Source organism: Rhinatrema bivittatum, chromosome 8 (genome assembly GCF_901001135.1).
Source record: "Rhinatrema bivittatum chromosome 8, aRhiBiv1.1, whole genome shotgun sequence".
Classification (NCBI taxonomy): Eukaryota; Metazoa; Chordata; class Amphibia; order Gymnophiona; family Rhinatrematidae; genus Rhinatrema; species Rhinatrema bivittatum.
Genome location: NC_042622.1, coordinates 68,838,187 through 68,855,002, shown reverse-complemented (window position 1 = coordinate 68,855,002; position 16,816 = coordinate 68,838,187). Strand labels below are relative to the sequence as shown.

General features: G+C 40.6%; 1 protein-coding gene across 6 annotated transcripts in view; it reads right to left on the bottom strand.

Annotated features, from left to right (window-relative positions):
• Positions 1-16,816, bottom strand: part of RALGAPB (Ral GTPase activating protein non-catalytic beta subunit) — a 392,859-nt gene that overhangs the window by 251,064 nt on the left and 124,979 nt on the right. For all 6 annotated transcript variants that reach the window (XM_029614592.1, XM_029614596.1, XM_029614594.1 and 3 more), the window contains one exon: positions 870-1,071. In XM_029614592.1, coding sequence (XP_029470452.1) covers positions 870-1,071 — 202 coding nt within the window. The remainder of the gene's footprint in view (positions 1-869; positions 1,072-16,816) is intronic.

The following is a 16,816-nucleotide window of genomic DNA, read 5'->3' as shown; positions in this document are numbered from 1 at the left end:
TCCCGATGGACATAAGTAATTTTGAAGTAGCTGAACACACTCTAACGCTTTCATCCATTTAAGTGATGTTCTGAGTTCGATAGAATCTCATGAGGATTGAAAATTGGCATCCATTGGTCTAACTATGAAGTTGTGTTCACAAAATATTTATTAAGGAGACAACCTTTAAATCATATTGACCATTATAGCCCCTGAAGCAGCTCGACATAAGAGCGAAACTCGGCCTGAGTCGGGCTTTTTACGATGTTTTGTGCTAATAAAGCATCCTTGGTGTTTTACCGATCTTCTTCGTTTGGTCACGTCTTCGCAATATTGGATCGGTTTCCGGTTTGTTTCTTTGGACCATCCTGGGACCACCTATACAAATACATAACTAAAAGAACACACATTGTCATTACAAGCACATATTTTTACCCACACAGAAGGTGGATAATAATCAAATAGCTAATTTCCACAGATAAAACACTATGGCTATGGCTTTCATTAGTGTCCTGTGTATGTCGTCATTAAATGGATACATACTCTTAGGGGGTAATTTTCAAAAGGATTTACGCACTTAAAATTGCATTTTATGCGCATAACTGGACCTTTGAAAATTGTTGCAATATATGTTATTGAATTATCAATAAGTTCTACATGTGTACGTTCACTTTAAGTATGTAAATGGGCTTTTGAAAATTACCCCCTAAGGTTTTTTGTTTGTAAGAAATGATGTGTAACCACTGAAGTGGCTGACATGAGCGGAAAATCATAGAGCAGTTCATACAGGAAAACGGTATCTGTCAGTCTTACATAGAGGCTTCCTCCTCCAGAGGAACACTATAATAAAATCGAAGAGCAAAAATACAGAGCTTGTTTCTTAAGAGTACCTGGATAAATATGCAGACAGGATTTCCTCCCCAGTCTTCTTGCTACAGAATATCCTACACAGCGTCCCACAGGCCTCTGCCCTTCCTGCTTCATAATTCTCAGGAAATTCATTGGCATCAAACATGGGATTGGAGACCATGGTGTCGGTGGACATTTGTGAGCCCTTGCGACGAAATTCCACACCAGCTTGTGTTGCTAAAGCTGCAGAGAGAAGAAGAGTAGGCTTCATTTTATCTGAAGGCAAGAGGCTCAGGCTCATGGGAATTTACACACAAAGATTTCCTCCCTTTTTAAGGATCATTGGTGAGTTACCTCCAGTATTTAAATCATTTATCACCTATTTCTTCTAGTTATATTTTAGTAAAACAGGCATTCCTCTTTCATTAGCAAATGAGAAAAGAAACAAAAAACAATTTAGATTTTTTTCTTCTCTAATGTAAGTCTGCCTTTATTTGTCTTGCCTCAAAAGTACTTTGTATTTTTTTTATATCCATTTGTTTTCAGCATGTATATGTGATGGCAGTGATGGAGGTGGGGGGTCTCAGAGAATGTCCTAAAAACATGGTTTCCAACTTTCTGTTAAAGATACACTCAAGAATGATCAAAGTAATGGAACCCAACTCAAAATCGCATCACTTCAAATTCACAACTCTGGAATCTCCATACCTCCAGTTTTCTACCATAAATGTTTAACCTAAAACTGATGTAGTGGATGCAGGTGTATAACTGACAATTTCTTCAAAGCTCAAACATGATCATAAATCACACCTGTAGCACAATCCAGAGGTTGAAAACCACTGCCGCAGGGCTGCAGCACTTGTTCTTTACCTCTAGAAGAGCTTAAACCAGAGATAGGCAACTTGGTTTTTCAAGGCTTGTAAAGAAGTCTGTTTTTTAGAGTAAAAGAAATATGCAAATCAGTCTAATTAACAAACTAAATATATGCACATATTAGGGTTGTGCATGGCCAAAAAAATGTATGTTTTCATTTTTCTTTTTAATGTTTTTTTATATGTTTATTTTTTTCATTTTTTGTTCTGATTTGTTTTTGGCAAATAGTGTGCACAGTTTGCTGAAAACAAATCATAACAAAATTTTCAGGTTTGGGGTCCAATTCATTTCTTTTGATTCAAAATGAAAACGGACACATTCATCCCATTTTCCATTTTTATTTCAAATTTATACACATCCCTATCAAATATATCTAATTAATGTTTATCACAAATATTCTGAAAATCAAAGCAGTTGATGGCTTTTGAGGAGCAGTTAACTACTGCTGATTTAACATTTTGGAAGGATTCACATTTGTAAAACTAACACAGACCACCTACACAGATGCACTATGGGCTGTCAAACTGACCAATGTGGCATTTGTTGATGTATAAATCCCATCTTTCGGGCCGATACAGTAAAGCGCAGCCATGGTTACCCGGTTTTTAACCCGCTTTGGACGCACATCTTGGACGCGAAAGGCGTACCTGTGATTCAGTATCTGCTTTTACGCGTCCTTACCGCTTGCCGAAAAGGACGCATATCCCTTTCCGCCCGCCGCATGTATATGACATGTTAATGATCGGATTAGCTATTCCCTCCAATACAGTAATGTGCACCCAAATTATCGTCCTGTTAACCAGCTTATTTACCGCGTCTTTAACCTGAATATTTACCGCCTACCCTGTCCCTGGCGTTAGATGGGAGCCGCGCCAGGCTAGGGTTAAAACTGTATGTCTCTGAGGCTCTGGACATGGACGCTTCTACAGGCACCGGAGAGATGGGCGTCCGCTAGGCGCCTTAGGCTCCGGGGTCCAGCGGAGATATGGACGCCTCTACGGACGCCTATATGCAGCCTTCCTCCTGCGTCTAGAATAAGGCTGTAGTAGACGCTGAAATAAGAATGCATAGCTGAGTTGAGAATACAAACTTGAGAATACAGTGTTGCAGATCCATGTATGTACTGTTACATAATTTTTATGTGCTGCCAGTCAAACTGTACACCAGAGAATCCACAGTGTGGCATATCCATGTATGTACTTACTGTATCGGCCCGTATATGAGAAGTATTAACTAGCATGAACTAAACTCTCTTCTTGTGTCAACCAGATGATGGTGATGAGAAGTGAGGAAGGGATGGCCTATTTTGAAAGTGCACATACACTAACTTTAAAACAAGCACTTGGGCACCCATACATACGTATATGGGTGTGCAAGCAGACATAATTTGGAATTTTAAATCATGTGTGCAGTTTCGTGCATATGATTTAAAATACATCTACACGCATGTCTACTCCTAATTTTAAATCGTAACTTGAACAAATGTACTTCACGTACCTTCCTTAAGATCTTTTTGGTTTTAACACGCAAAGGTAAGCGGATTTTAAAACATGCTTGTGTGAAGGACATTCCCAGTTTTACCACTTAATCCACCAGTTTGCCCAGTCTTTCTTGAGGTCATCTAGACCCTATGATTCTTCAGCCTGCACTCCCCCCCAGTTGATCCAGAACCCTGATCCTGTCATGTTAAGCTTACAAAACAATTTCTGCAGACTTGCACTTCATCAGGAGCAGCAGTAAATGTACGTGGCTAACAATTTGCTGCATGCTGCAGTCGCCAGATTTAAAACACAGATTTATGTATGTAACTGTTGGGCCAGCTACGGATCGCTCTGACACACCCTAGCACCGTCCCTTTTTTTTTTATACGTGCATAATTTGCAGCTTTTAAAATGTGTTGCTTGTGCATGGCCCAGATACTCGCATATATGGGCCTTTTAGCGGTGCAACACTTAAAATCCCCCCCCCCCCCAATGAGAAATAATGTACACACTGTATTAATTAAAGGTGCATACCAATTAACATGGACAACCACAAAATTAAATCTTCAGAGGATAGAAATACTCCGTAAATAAAGCAAATTTGCTTACCGTAAACAGTGTTTTCCATACATAGGAAGAAAAATTAGCCATGATCTGTAGGTGATATCATCCGGTGGCACTGAACAGACTTTTTTCTCCATGCTAGTAGAGCTTTGACTCTACTGATCATGTGCAGGAACTCCTGTGCAGACGTTGCCTCAGAGCTTCCTCAGTCTATAATATAGCTAAGTTAAACATAGTCTACGCTCTAGGGAGAAGGAGAGTAGCTCATAGCTAATGCATCCTGCTATGTATGGAAAACACCATTTATGGTAACCAAACCTGCTTTTTCTATTGATAAACAAATTGAATTAGCCATGATCTGTGGGGAGTCCCAAGAATAACGTTGCAGTGGATTATCTTCTTTTTTTCTTTACATGAAGACAAGACTATTGCGTAAGGACTTGAGATAGTTCCGACTTTCCTACAGCACTATCAGATGCTGCATGCGTGCCCAGGCAGTAATGTGAAGTGCAAATGTATATGGATAACCACGTCACTGCTCTGTAGATGTTCGAGAGGCATTTCTTTGAGGTTAGTGATGAATGAAGCCATAGTCTGAAGTTGGTGAGCTTTGACCAGGCTTTTAAGCTACAACCCTGCAGCCACATAACAATAGTGAATACTATCTGCTATCCAGTTTGACATTGCAATTCCCATGCAATTGGAATTATAGGATACGAAGAGCTGTGATGCCTTACAATAAGACTGAGCTCTCCATCTGTAGTATGTTAATGCCCGCTTACCATCCAGTGTGTGTAGCTCCTTATCTCTCTCATGTGCATGAGGATAGGGATAGAAAGTTGGTAGTACAATTGATTGACTGATGTGGAATGCCGAGACCACTTTTGGAAGGAATTTAGGATTAGTGTGAAGGGCCACTTTATCATGGAAGTATTGAAAGCAAGGTGAATAGTGTATTAGAGCTTGAAGTTCAATAATCCTTTGTGCTGAAGCGATGGCTACTAAGAACAACACTTTCCACATGAGAAACTTAAGAAGAACTGAATCTAATGGCTCAAATGGAATCCTCATCAATTGAATTAGGACCATACTGAGGGGACTGCTGGTCTTTTGAAAAGCAGTTTAATTTTTAACAGTCCTTTCATGAAACGAGAGATCCGAGGGCAAGATTATACCAAGCTATTAACTATCTGATCATGATACACCGCTATGGGGCTTAGGTGGACTCAAACTAAGGAAGTTGCTAAACCAGAAGTTGAGAGATGATGAAGGTAAGTGAGGAACAATCGAGGCTTACGTGTGTATTTTAAGGTGTTTTATGAGCACCAACTGGCATAACATTTCATTTGAATGTGTAGTTCTGCCTTGTTGATGGTTTCCTGGCCGAGAGGAGGATATTTTCTAGTTCTTGTGGAAGGAAGAGGCCTGCAATCACTTTGTGCTCAACATCCACATTGTCAAATACAGCAATGTCAGGTCTGGATGAAGAAGACAACAACTAGATATTTGTATTGGCCATGCTGGTGCAATGAGAATAATTTGTGCTTGGTCTCAAATGAGTTTCTGGACTGTCCTCGCAATGAGTGGTATTGGTGGAAAGTGGATGGAAGATCTGTTGCCTAATTGAGCAGAAATGAGTCTTGAGCGGTTCAGTAGTACTGAACAGAATCTATCTAGTTTCTGATTGGCTTCTGTTACAAAGAGGTTTATCTTCAGATGGCCCCATTACCTGAAGAGTCTGTCGGAAGTAGATTGCCTGAGAGAACATTCATGTGGTTGTAATATTCTGCTGAGGCAATTTGCAACCGTGTTGGCTAGCCCAGGCAGATACATTACTTGCAGGTTCGCTTGATGGTCGATTTTCCATTTCCAAATTTGGAGTGTTTCCTGACACAGGGGCCAGGAACCTCTGCCTCCCCAGCTTGTTGTCATTAAAACATTGAGACTTGGTTGTCCATTTGTTTCAAGATGCCCTTTCCTTTAAGAAAATGAGAAAACATTTTCAGAGCATTTTTGATTACTCTCAATTCAAGCAAATTGATTTAAAGCTTCTATTCATATGGCAAACAAGTTCTTTGGGTTTGGTAAGATAGCATATGTACCCCTCAGCCTTTTATGGAGACATCTGTACCAATGTTATTTGGAAAAATACAGCTTGGAAAGGTGCTCCAGCTGACAAAACTTGCAGTAGTTGCAACCACCAACATAGTTCTTCTTCCACCTCTGTGCGATATGACTATTAGAGAATGGAGTGTTGAAGTAGTTGATCCCACTGAGATTTGAGTCCCCACTGTAAACAGTGAGGGAGTGCCTATACGTATTGCAGCTGCCTTATGACCCAGAGTTACCAAAACGTCACAGGCTGTTACGATACGGTTGGGTAGTAGCTGATGGATATGGCATCAAAGTGTGAGTTGCCCGCCATATGGCAGGAATGTCTGACCTGGAGGGTGTCAATGTGTGCCCTTCTAAACTGAAGATTTTGAGTCAGGGTTAGGTGAGACTTTTCGAAACTAATGAGAAAACAAAGATTCTGGAGAAACTTGATTGTCTTGAGTAGGGTCTGAAGTGCTTCCGTGTATAAGGCTGCTGCTATCAACCAATCATCTAGGTATGGCAAGACATGAATCCCTTGACAATGAAGACATGCCACCCCCACCAGACATTTGGTAAACACTCTAAGGGCAGCCGAGAGCCCAAAAGGAAGCACTCTGTAGTGGTATTGAATTTCACCCACTTAAAACCGGAGGTAGCACCAGCAGGAGTCATGAATGGGAATATGAGCATATGCATCCTGAAGATATCCTTCTGAATATATGGCAGAATAGCTTTGAGGGAGCTCATACTTAATTTTTCTCACAGAAGATAGGTATTCAGCAGTCCAATCTCAACTCCAGATATGGTGATAGAGATTGCCCGCTGATAAAGAAAATATTGAACTTCTTTCTGCAGCTGCAGATGGATTGGCCATCCTTGAGGTGTGGTGTGGAAGATATGGAATTCTGGAAAAATTCAGTTGGTGTCCCTGACACACTATTGACAGGACCCACTGATGCCTGGTAATCAACCTCCAGGCTTTCAAGTAAGATTTTACTCTGCCCCCTACTCTTTCAGGGTTCTCCAGAATCAGCTGTACTAAAAACTCTGGGCAGGCTTTGGCTGGATCTGCTGTGTGGTCTTTGTTTGAAGCCATTCTCATGAACAATTGCAAGAAGGCATTTGTATATTGTTGTCTCAGTAACTGAAGAGATAGCAGTCAGCTATATTGCAGCAATCTATAAAACTGACATGGATAATAAAGTCTTTTAAAGGAGTAGTATGGACGCTGGTGATGAGTCAGTTGGTCGGATGTGGACAACGATTGAACTACTTCATTCTGTTCTTTAATTTGTGAAACAGTTTCTCATAGCTTTTCCCCAAACAAGTTATCTCTGAGACATGGTAAGTTGGCTAATTTTTCATGAGCCTCTTCCCTACTGGAACTGGCTTGCAGACATGTCATTCTTCGGGCTCCATGGGATGCTGACAATGTTCTGGCCAGGGTGTCAAAGGACTCATATACCACTTTTATGAGATGGTAAACTGCTTCCTCTAGATCAGTGGTTCTCAACCCTGTCCTAGGGACCCCACCCAGCCAGTTGGGTTTTCAAGATATCCACAATGAATATGCATGAGACAAAATTTGCATGCACTGCCTCCATAACATGCAAATTTTCTCTCATGCATATTCATTGTGGATATCCTGAAAATCCGACTGGCTGGGGGGTCCCCAGGACAGAGTTGAGAACCACTGCTCTAGATCAAGCAGAGATTGCAGAGAGAAGAGCTCCTCAGAGTCTGATTTAATGAAGGGTTTTAGATCTTGTTTGCAGCTATGTAAATACTGTACCATGTAAAATTTGTGATGGACGATCCATGACCAGCATATTTCCTTGAAAAATCTTCTTGCCAAGGGAATCCAGGAGATGGTGGCCTTTTCCTCATTAAGAGTTTGAGAGAAGTCTTGTTTTTTTTGGCCTTTTTCAGGGCTGATTCGACTACCACCAAATGATGAGATAATTTGACTATTCTGTAAGCTGGTGAGTTTTGCATATGAAATTTGAGGTCTAATTTCCTTGCTGCCATTATAATGGAAGTGGGTGTTTCACATATTTTCATCTGTAGATGGTCTAAGCAGTCACAGAAGTGAGTCCTTGGGCTGTGGCATGGTTGATGCAGCCTAGCAACCGAATCTACTAGGCCAATGCGAGTGTAGGTGGACTCGCCCTTACCATGAAAACATTGTGAACCTTGAGGGTAGGAGGCAATCTCAATTGGTATGCCATTGGCACCATCTGATGAGTGATCGGAAATGGGCTGATAAAGCAAGGTGAATACTTTGTAAAGGGATTTTTTAATTGGAGATTGCAGGCATTCACCATAGCAAGCCTCTGGGCTTAAGATGGGGTGCCAGTCGGCATTTCTTGTCTGTCTGCTTCTTGTATCTGTCAGCAGCCGTAGTAAGAAGTTTGAGTCTTATGCCATGGTTAGCTGCATGGCATGGAACTGTCACCAATATGGGAAGTGTGACCCCTGGATGTCTGCCATATAGAATCTGGAAGGGGAAAGACTCTTTAGAGTCAGATGTGATTATTATGGCAGAATTCTGCCCATCGAAGGAGGAATGTCCAATCATCTTGTCGTTCATTGACATAGGCTCTAAGGAACCCCTTGAGCATAAGAACATAAGAAAATGCCATACTGGGTCAGACCAAGGGTCCATCAAGCCCAGTATCCTGTTTCCAACAGTGGCCAATCCAGGCCATAAGAACCTGGCAAGTACCCAAAAACTAAGTCTATTCCATGTTACCATTGCTAGTAATAGCGGTAGTTATTAACAACTTGACTTAATTAATAGCAAGTAATTGACTTCTCCTCCAAGAACTTATCCAATCCTTTTTTAAACACAGCTATACTAACTGCACTAACCACATCCTCTGGCAACAAATTTCAGAGTTTAATTGTGTGTTGAGTGAAAAAGAACTTTCTCCGATTAGTTTTAAATGTGCCACATGCTAACTTCATGGAGTGCCCCCTAATCTTTCTATTATCCGAAAGAGTAAAAAAACGATTCACATCTACCTGTTCTAGACCTCTCATGATTTTAAACACCTCTATCATATCCCCCCTCAGCCATCTCTTCTCCAAGCTGAAAAGTCCTAACATCTTTAGTCTTTCCTCATAGGGGAGCTGTTCATTCCCTTTATCATTTTGATAGCTCTTCTCTGTACCTTCTCCATCGCAATTATATATTTTTTGAGATGCGGCGACCAGAATTGTACACAATATTCAAGGTGCGGTCTCACCATGGAGCAATACAGAGGCATTACGACATTTTCCGTTTTATTCACCATTCCCTTTCTAATAATTCCCAACATTCTGTTCGCTTTTTTGACTGCCGCAGCACACTGAACCAATGATTTCAATGTGTTATCCACTATGACGCCTAGATCTCTTTTTTGGGTAGTAGCACCTAATATGGAACCTAACATTGTGTAACTATAGCATGGGTTATTTTTCCCTATATGCATCACCTTGCACTTGTCCACATTAAATTTCATCTGCCATTTAGATGTTTGGTCCTCTCAGACTATCCATTAGTTTGTTGGTGCTTTTCTGAAGAGAATTCCAGGGAAATTCCAAATTTTTTGTACAGGCTTCTCCAGAATCTGGTTGTAAATTGCACGTAACGGTCAGAAAGAATGTTCTTGGGGAAGATGCAGAGTTGGAAGGCTGACGGGAAAAGAGACATGCCAATTTTGGAGCTTGGAGAGAGGTTTAAAGTGAGCCATTTTTGAAAACTGGTCTACCACGACCCAGATGGTAGTACAGCTGTTGGGAGGAGGGAGGTTGATTATGAAGCCATGGCTACATGCATCCATGGTTTCTTGGGACCTGGCAATGGCTTTAAACAGACCCCAAGGGCGAGCATGGGAGCTCTTATTAAGTGCATATTTAGGACAGGACACCACATAGCATCGCATACAATATCTCACTCGAGGCTACCAAAGAGTGCCAAATGAGAAATTTCATTGTTTGGCTATTCTGGGACAGCCTGCTAGGCGGCAATCATGGGCCCACTCTCTCAGAGGCGTCTGGGGACTGTCATCCCCAGTGGTACTAGAACTACTGTGGCTATCACAATTCTTGCAGGATTGATAACGTGACAAGGAGGTTCTGTCAAGTCTTCTGTTTCAAAGGACCACGAAAAGGCATCAGCACACTGGTGTAAGCCACAATGGGAGAGTACAGCCCAAGAAAGTTAGCACATTCTGCTTGAAGGGACACTTTCAAGTGTGGCATATAGTTGATGCTCCCGGAGCCTCTGCAGCACTTGTTTAATATGCTTGCAATGCTGAATCAAGGAGCATGAAAAAATTAGAGCATCATTCAGATAATTCAGATGTGAGAGTAGAGAAGGTCTCTGAATATTTCATTGACCATGTATTGGAAGACAATAGGGGGGCATTGTAATGAATGAATGGCATTATTAGATACTCATAATGTCCATTGTGTGTACTGAATTCTGTCTTCTATTCATCCCCCTCCTGTATCTGGATGCAGTTGTAGGCTCCTCTGAGATCCAGTTTAGTAAATATTTGTGCTCCACACAGAAGGTCAAAAAATTCTGTAATTAGGCACAGCAGGTACCTGCTCTTGAGGGTTATGGTGTTGAGGCCCCTGAGGGAATTGTCCTTCTTTCCAACAAAGAAGAAGCCTGCCCCTGATGGATACAATGAAGGGTGGATAAATCTTCGCTCCAAGTCTTCGATATAGCTCGACATGGCAGCTGCTTCAGGAGCGGATAAGGGGTAGACCCTGCCCCTAGGGGCATCTTCCCTGGAAGCAGGTCGATCAGACAGTCATAGAACCTGTGGGGTGGCAGTGTCTCTGTGAGTGTGTGTGTGTGGTTTTTTTTGTTTTTTTTTACTAAAGACATCTGCAAACAGCGTGAATTGAGGAATAAGACCGGGAAGGGCAGAGGTCTAAGTCTGGGCTAGTGGCTCAGGTGGGGTGATTCAAGTAAGGCACTGTTGCTGGTAGGTGGGCCCCTAGTAGGCAATTTGCAGAGCCTGCCAGTCTATTTTGGGGTTGTGTAGCATCAGCCAGGGTAAGCCAAGGATAACTGTATTAACAGCTTTGGATAGTACGTAGAAGGATATGCTCTCCGTGTTCAGGAGCCCAGCCTGAAGTGAGAGTGGCAGGTAACTAAGGACAGCCAGCCAGGGAGGGTTCACAGTAGACGGAGGAAATGGTAACTGGTTTGTCCAAGGTCACTGTGGGGAGGCTGTCCTGATCTGCTACTTTTAGGAAGCTCTGATGCATCATATGTTTGGTGCACTTTGATGCACCATGCGTCGAACTCTCTGGCACAGTGCACTTCGATTTTTCTGACATGCCATGCTTCCGGAGCTGTGATGCTTGATGCTTTGAGAGGGCCAACACACTATGCTTTCCGGCCCTCTGGCACATCCTGCCACACACTAAGCAGTTTGGTTGATCATGTTCCGGGCCTAGGCAATGCTAACAGTGCTCATGATTATCTGTCACTAACTTGAGCTGACCACATTCATAGGCTTTAAAAACACTTACCATCGCTTTTTTCTTTATTAACATTCCAGAAGTTTCTTGACTTTGTGTCTTTTGAAAGTCCTCTGCCTTTTTTTTTTGGTTAGCACTGAGAAGTGCTGTATGTGTGGTTGCTAAGGCAGCGAGGCAAGCCAAAAAAATTAGAAACTGAGGAGTTTAGAAAAACATTTTGAGAGCCTGAAAACTATCCGTGATTCAGCTTGGACAAAAAAAAAAAAAAAAGACTGAGGAGGCTCTGAGGCAATGCCCATATGGGAATTCCTGCACATGCTCAGGAGAGTCAAAGTTCTATTAGCTTGAACAGAGCAGTCTGTTTGGTGTTGCTGGATGACATCACCCATAGATCATGGCTAATTTAGCCTGCTTATTGAAGGAAAAATGGCTCTGATACACAAAACAGCACAGCTAAGTAATCCTCTGCTGTAATTCATAGGTAATTAGCTATAATCACTGGCTTCCTATTTTTAATGCATTGGATATTGCAGTGTCTCACACTGTGAAATCCATTTTTATGGAGCTTGTGGATTACTCTGGCTACTTTTTCTCATTTAAGTGTTGCTGCTAAATAATGGTTTCTGAAATTATTTAAACTACCCTCTTAAACTGTTCAATTTCCATGGGAGCAGCCATGTTTGGAATAGGGTCATATGTTACCTCACATGGAATGGAATTCGATTGGGTCATAGCATGTTTGATGCCATTTGGGCCCTCAAAGCCCATATGGACCAAGCAGAGAAAATAGAGGATCTGATTATAGATATTAATTTTGTAACTGAACTTGGATGAATACTACTACTTTTTATGTGTACTTTCAAAATATTTCACTTTGAAAACCACCCACAAGATGAGAAAGAACTGAGCTGGCAAAAATTATGAGACTTGCTTAAAGCAGAAATGTATTTAAATTGTGTCAGAATGTAGAGTGAATAGTAGGAGAATCTCAACTGCAGCACAGGAGAAGGGTCATGGGAATGGCTTCTTTTAAAGTAGACCACAAAATCAAAACAGTAGTACCACCGGTCAATTAATAAATGATAGAAAATATGCCAGGTATATATATGTGGGCCCCTCACTCTAAGGGTCTGTATAGTGGCACAGACTCATATATGGTATGGGGTCACCTTACTTTAATTTTATACATCACATTTTTTAGTTATTTTTCTTTATATATTAAAAATTCTTCAGACTCAGTCAATTCTTATAAAGATACAGGAGGAAGATTGATACTCATCTATTCCAATTTTGATGTCTTTTAAAGTAGCACTGTTTTTGAACAATTGTGATTAAAATGTAATTTACTGATAAATGGGAAAATTGAAAACAGGGGCCATGCATGCTCTTTACCTTCAGTCATGTTTTGATCACCACATAGTGATTTATATATCTGGAAACTTATTATTTTGACTTCAAATTACAAAAAAAAAAAATAAAGTGTATTTATTTTGACAAATGTTGGAGTTATTTTTAATTTTCAAACATTTAAATATTATAAAGTTTCACTGCACACATTTCAGTATTATATGCAAAAAGACACTGGTACAAATTCAGTGCTAAAGCAGATTTAGTGATTTTATTGAACTGAACTTTCAGCTCTCAGAGAGATCCCAAAGCAGGGTGTGTTTGTATGCATAAGCCATTACATCTCCAAGGGCAGTGGCAGGCAAAACTGGCAAGCAATTTCATACAATTTGAATAATAAAATATTCCCTCATGCTTCACCCACCTTCCTTATTATGAAGAAGAGTTACTATAATACAAGAGTGCATCACCAGTTCTCAAGTATGACAACCAGTCTGGTTTTAAGGGTAAGCAAAAAATGAAAATGAATCTTTTTTTTTTAATTATTTATACAATTATAATTATTTTCTGGAAACTAGGCCTGTGACCTTGGAGGACCCTGCTTTAATCAAGGAGTTCCTTGGTCCTTTACTGCCAAGATCTATGTTTCTAACACAATTATGCACGTTCCTTTGTTTACAATACTTCTGGTATCTTCAAAGACTAAACTCATGCTAATCCACTTACCAGATAAAGGCCCCATGCATTGTAATTTCTGTTCTACCAAACCCCCTTCTAGGAATATATGTTTTATTTCTTGTTCCATTTCTAAAGAAGGGACCTAGGTGGTCTCAAAAGTTCATGCACATTTCTGAAGAATTCTTATGTTGGTGTTACAGAAGTTGTCACAGCCTATAAAGAATCATGTTCCAAATAAACACTTCTGTCCTGGTACAACTTGAACAAGCAGGACGACATGCTAAACCTAGTCATAATACAAATCTTCTCCATAAATGCACACTTAGTAAAGAACCCAAATACTATCTCTTTGTAACTGTTCCACAGCTACCTAAAAGATAGTTTCATTTATCAGAAGTCAAAAGCAGCTTTACACAACTCTCTCGTTCTCTGATACTCTTTTCCTAAAAGAAAAAAAGCACCTGAAATACAAAGTTCCAGTACCAAAAAACTCCCATTATGCAGAGAATTTCTGGGGATTTGGCCCATGCTTCATTATCTGAAAAAATGTCTATGATCCATGTGGATATCACAACAAAGCACCTCAATTTCATCTTGCCCAGTTTTTAAGCCAATTGTCTGCAGATGCGGCCATGGCTAATCTGCAGCTTTGCTCTATTCTTAATCTTTTGAGCAACTCTGATAGTAGTGATAATGGTAGAAAAAGGGCCAAAAGATCTAGGGGCACTGCTGCTAATGTTGAGGAAAATGTCAGAGTGAGCCTGCCATGCAAGAATATGTAAACGTCAAAGAAAAGTGGTGGAAAATCAAATGCTGCAGTGAAAAAGAAGGTATGTGCTATCCATTCAGCAGAAAGTGGAGGTGCTTAAAACACTTGATCATGGAGCAAGCATGGCTAAACTCCAGCAAGCGCATGGGGTTGGTCAAACAGTGTCATTTAAAGCAGTGGGCAATTCTGGTTCTTGAGGGCCACTAATCAGTCTGGTTTTCAGGATATCCCTAATGAATATGCATGAGACATATTAGCATATAACAGAGGCGACATGCATGCAAACCTATCTCATGCATATTCATTAAGGATTTCTTGAAAACCTGACTAGTTGCTAGCCCTCGAGGACCAGAATTGCCCACCCCTTATATTTAAAGGCACAAAAAAAAGACAATATTTAAGCTGAAAGTGACTTAACAGAAATGGCTAAATACAAAATATTACATGGAACTCAGAATTCTGATTTGGTAACATGCTTCTGCCAGTGTTGTAGTTACTGTGCGCCATGTCTGGGCCTATGTTAATGGAGAAGGCCATATTTTTTCATATAGAAATACAGACTGAATGTGAATGTGACTATTCCACTAGTTGGCTTCATAAGTTAAAAATGTTGCCATGATATTTGCAGCCACTGAGCTGCTGCTGAAAAAAAGCTACAGGGAAGTATGTGAAAAATTCTGCTCAGTTCATCTCTGAAAATAATTTAACTGGCAAACAGTAATGGAATTCAAAAGGGTATGAGATAAACACAGAAGATCTCTAGTGGTTGAAGAATGGAAATGAAGAAAACTGGTAACCCATGTTAACTAAATGCATCATTTCTGAATGGGTTAACCTGCATGCAGAAGAAATTACTTTCCTTAAAAATTTCCTGGGCAGACTGGATGGGCAACTTGGGTCATTTTCTGCTGTCAGTTACTATGTAAACAAAGTTACAATGCCAACGAAATTGGATCGTTCTGGAGATATTTGCCAGGCAACTCTCTTTTTGCACAGCAGAAATGTCTGGATCCTACAAAATTACAAGATTGTGTTGCTGCTTAAACACTGATTGCACACAATGATTCTGCCAAGGGATCAAAAGGCATTCTGGAACATGAAATAGCAATGCCACAGAGAATTCATGAGAAAGTCTGAGAGCTACAAAAGCTTCAGAAATATCTTCACTATCAAGGGTACAATTTAGTACATTAACAGTGCCTAGGAAGCTGTCATGTTTTCAACTTTGAAGAATGCATGGCGCATCTATGGTCTTCTACCACATTCTTAGAGGAAAAGGACGACAACATTGATTTTAAAGTACTTAAGTCAACAGAGGGAGAGGCTGACAAGGAACTAATGAGATACTCGGTTTAAGTGACATTGCTCCAGAACTTCATGAGAATGACATTGAGAAATGAACTGAGTGCGATTTGTTCTTGTGCATCACACTCTGACTCTGAAATTACTAACAGTGTTCTGAACCCTGAGAAAGCAAATATTAAATGATAGGGAAGATGATGTTAGAATAGATCCACAACAGAAAATGACAATAGATGATGCTATATCCAGTGTGAGCCAACTGATAAACTTCCTGAAGCAGAAAAATTTTATTATCCAGCAGGAAATCATGCAAATGTACATTCGACAGAAGACGCTTAGGACAAGGCTAATTGTATGAAGCAGATGACACTGATGGAATTATTCAGGAAGACTTCAAATGAATGTGCTGCAGCAGTCTACCATAACATCTAACTCATCAAGTAAGTGACCAGCTTGACACCCCAGTTACCACCTTTGAATCTCTCATGCAATGGCTTCTTCTAGTCCAAATGAAGCCTAAACTGTTTGACTACATAACAGACTGTTACCACTGTATTGTGCATTATGTGGAAACTGAACCATTGTTTTGTGTAGTCATTGTTTATGTGTTCCTGTTACACCATATGGTGGGAGCTCCCATTATCCATAAATATCCATTATCTGGAACAGCCATGGTCTCAATCTTTTCCGGATAAAAGGCACTATCGTAATCAGGTCTAATATGCATGTAGAAAGCCTCTCTTTAAATTGGTACAGGTCATCTAGGTGATTCAAGACCTATTGTTGACCAAAATGTTGACTCTTTCAGTGTCTATTCCCTATCAAAATGAGCTGCTTCTATAAGAGTCTTGAGCACATTCTCTCAGCTACACACCCAAAAAGATTTCCTGAATGGTTGGCACACAGTGGCACCAAGTCTCAGGACTGGTGTTCTACAGAAAAAGTGTAATACTCCAAAACTCTTACTGGATCAGTATTAACAGCCAAATGCTATCACAGATAACCCCAAAACTGATTCAACTGAAATGATTTTGCTATTAAATAGCTCAAAACCCAGTCGAGTTAAAGCATTCCCTTCACCTGAGTATACAGTAAAACTGTGTAACAGAACCCACACCCAAAAAAAGAAAAATTATTTTGTACATGGCATGGGCTTAGCAAATGCCAAGGATGTGCCTGCTCCCTCCTTGGTGGTACTTTAAAGTTCCACAGAGCCCATCAGATGTACGTCGTCACTGGAACATCGAGCTGGGGTTGGTGGGTGAGGGATAGGAAGAAGAGTGTTTAGAGAGCAGCTAGAGGCAGCACTCTTGTCAAAAAAACTCCTATTGAGAAAATAACTTTTCATTTAAAAGCTGTTACAAAGTGCTATTTTTCAGTGGACAGGGTGAAG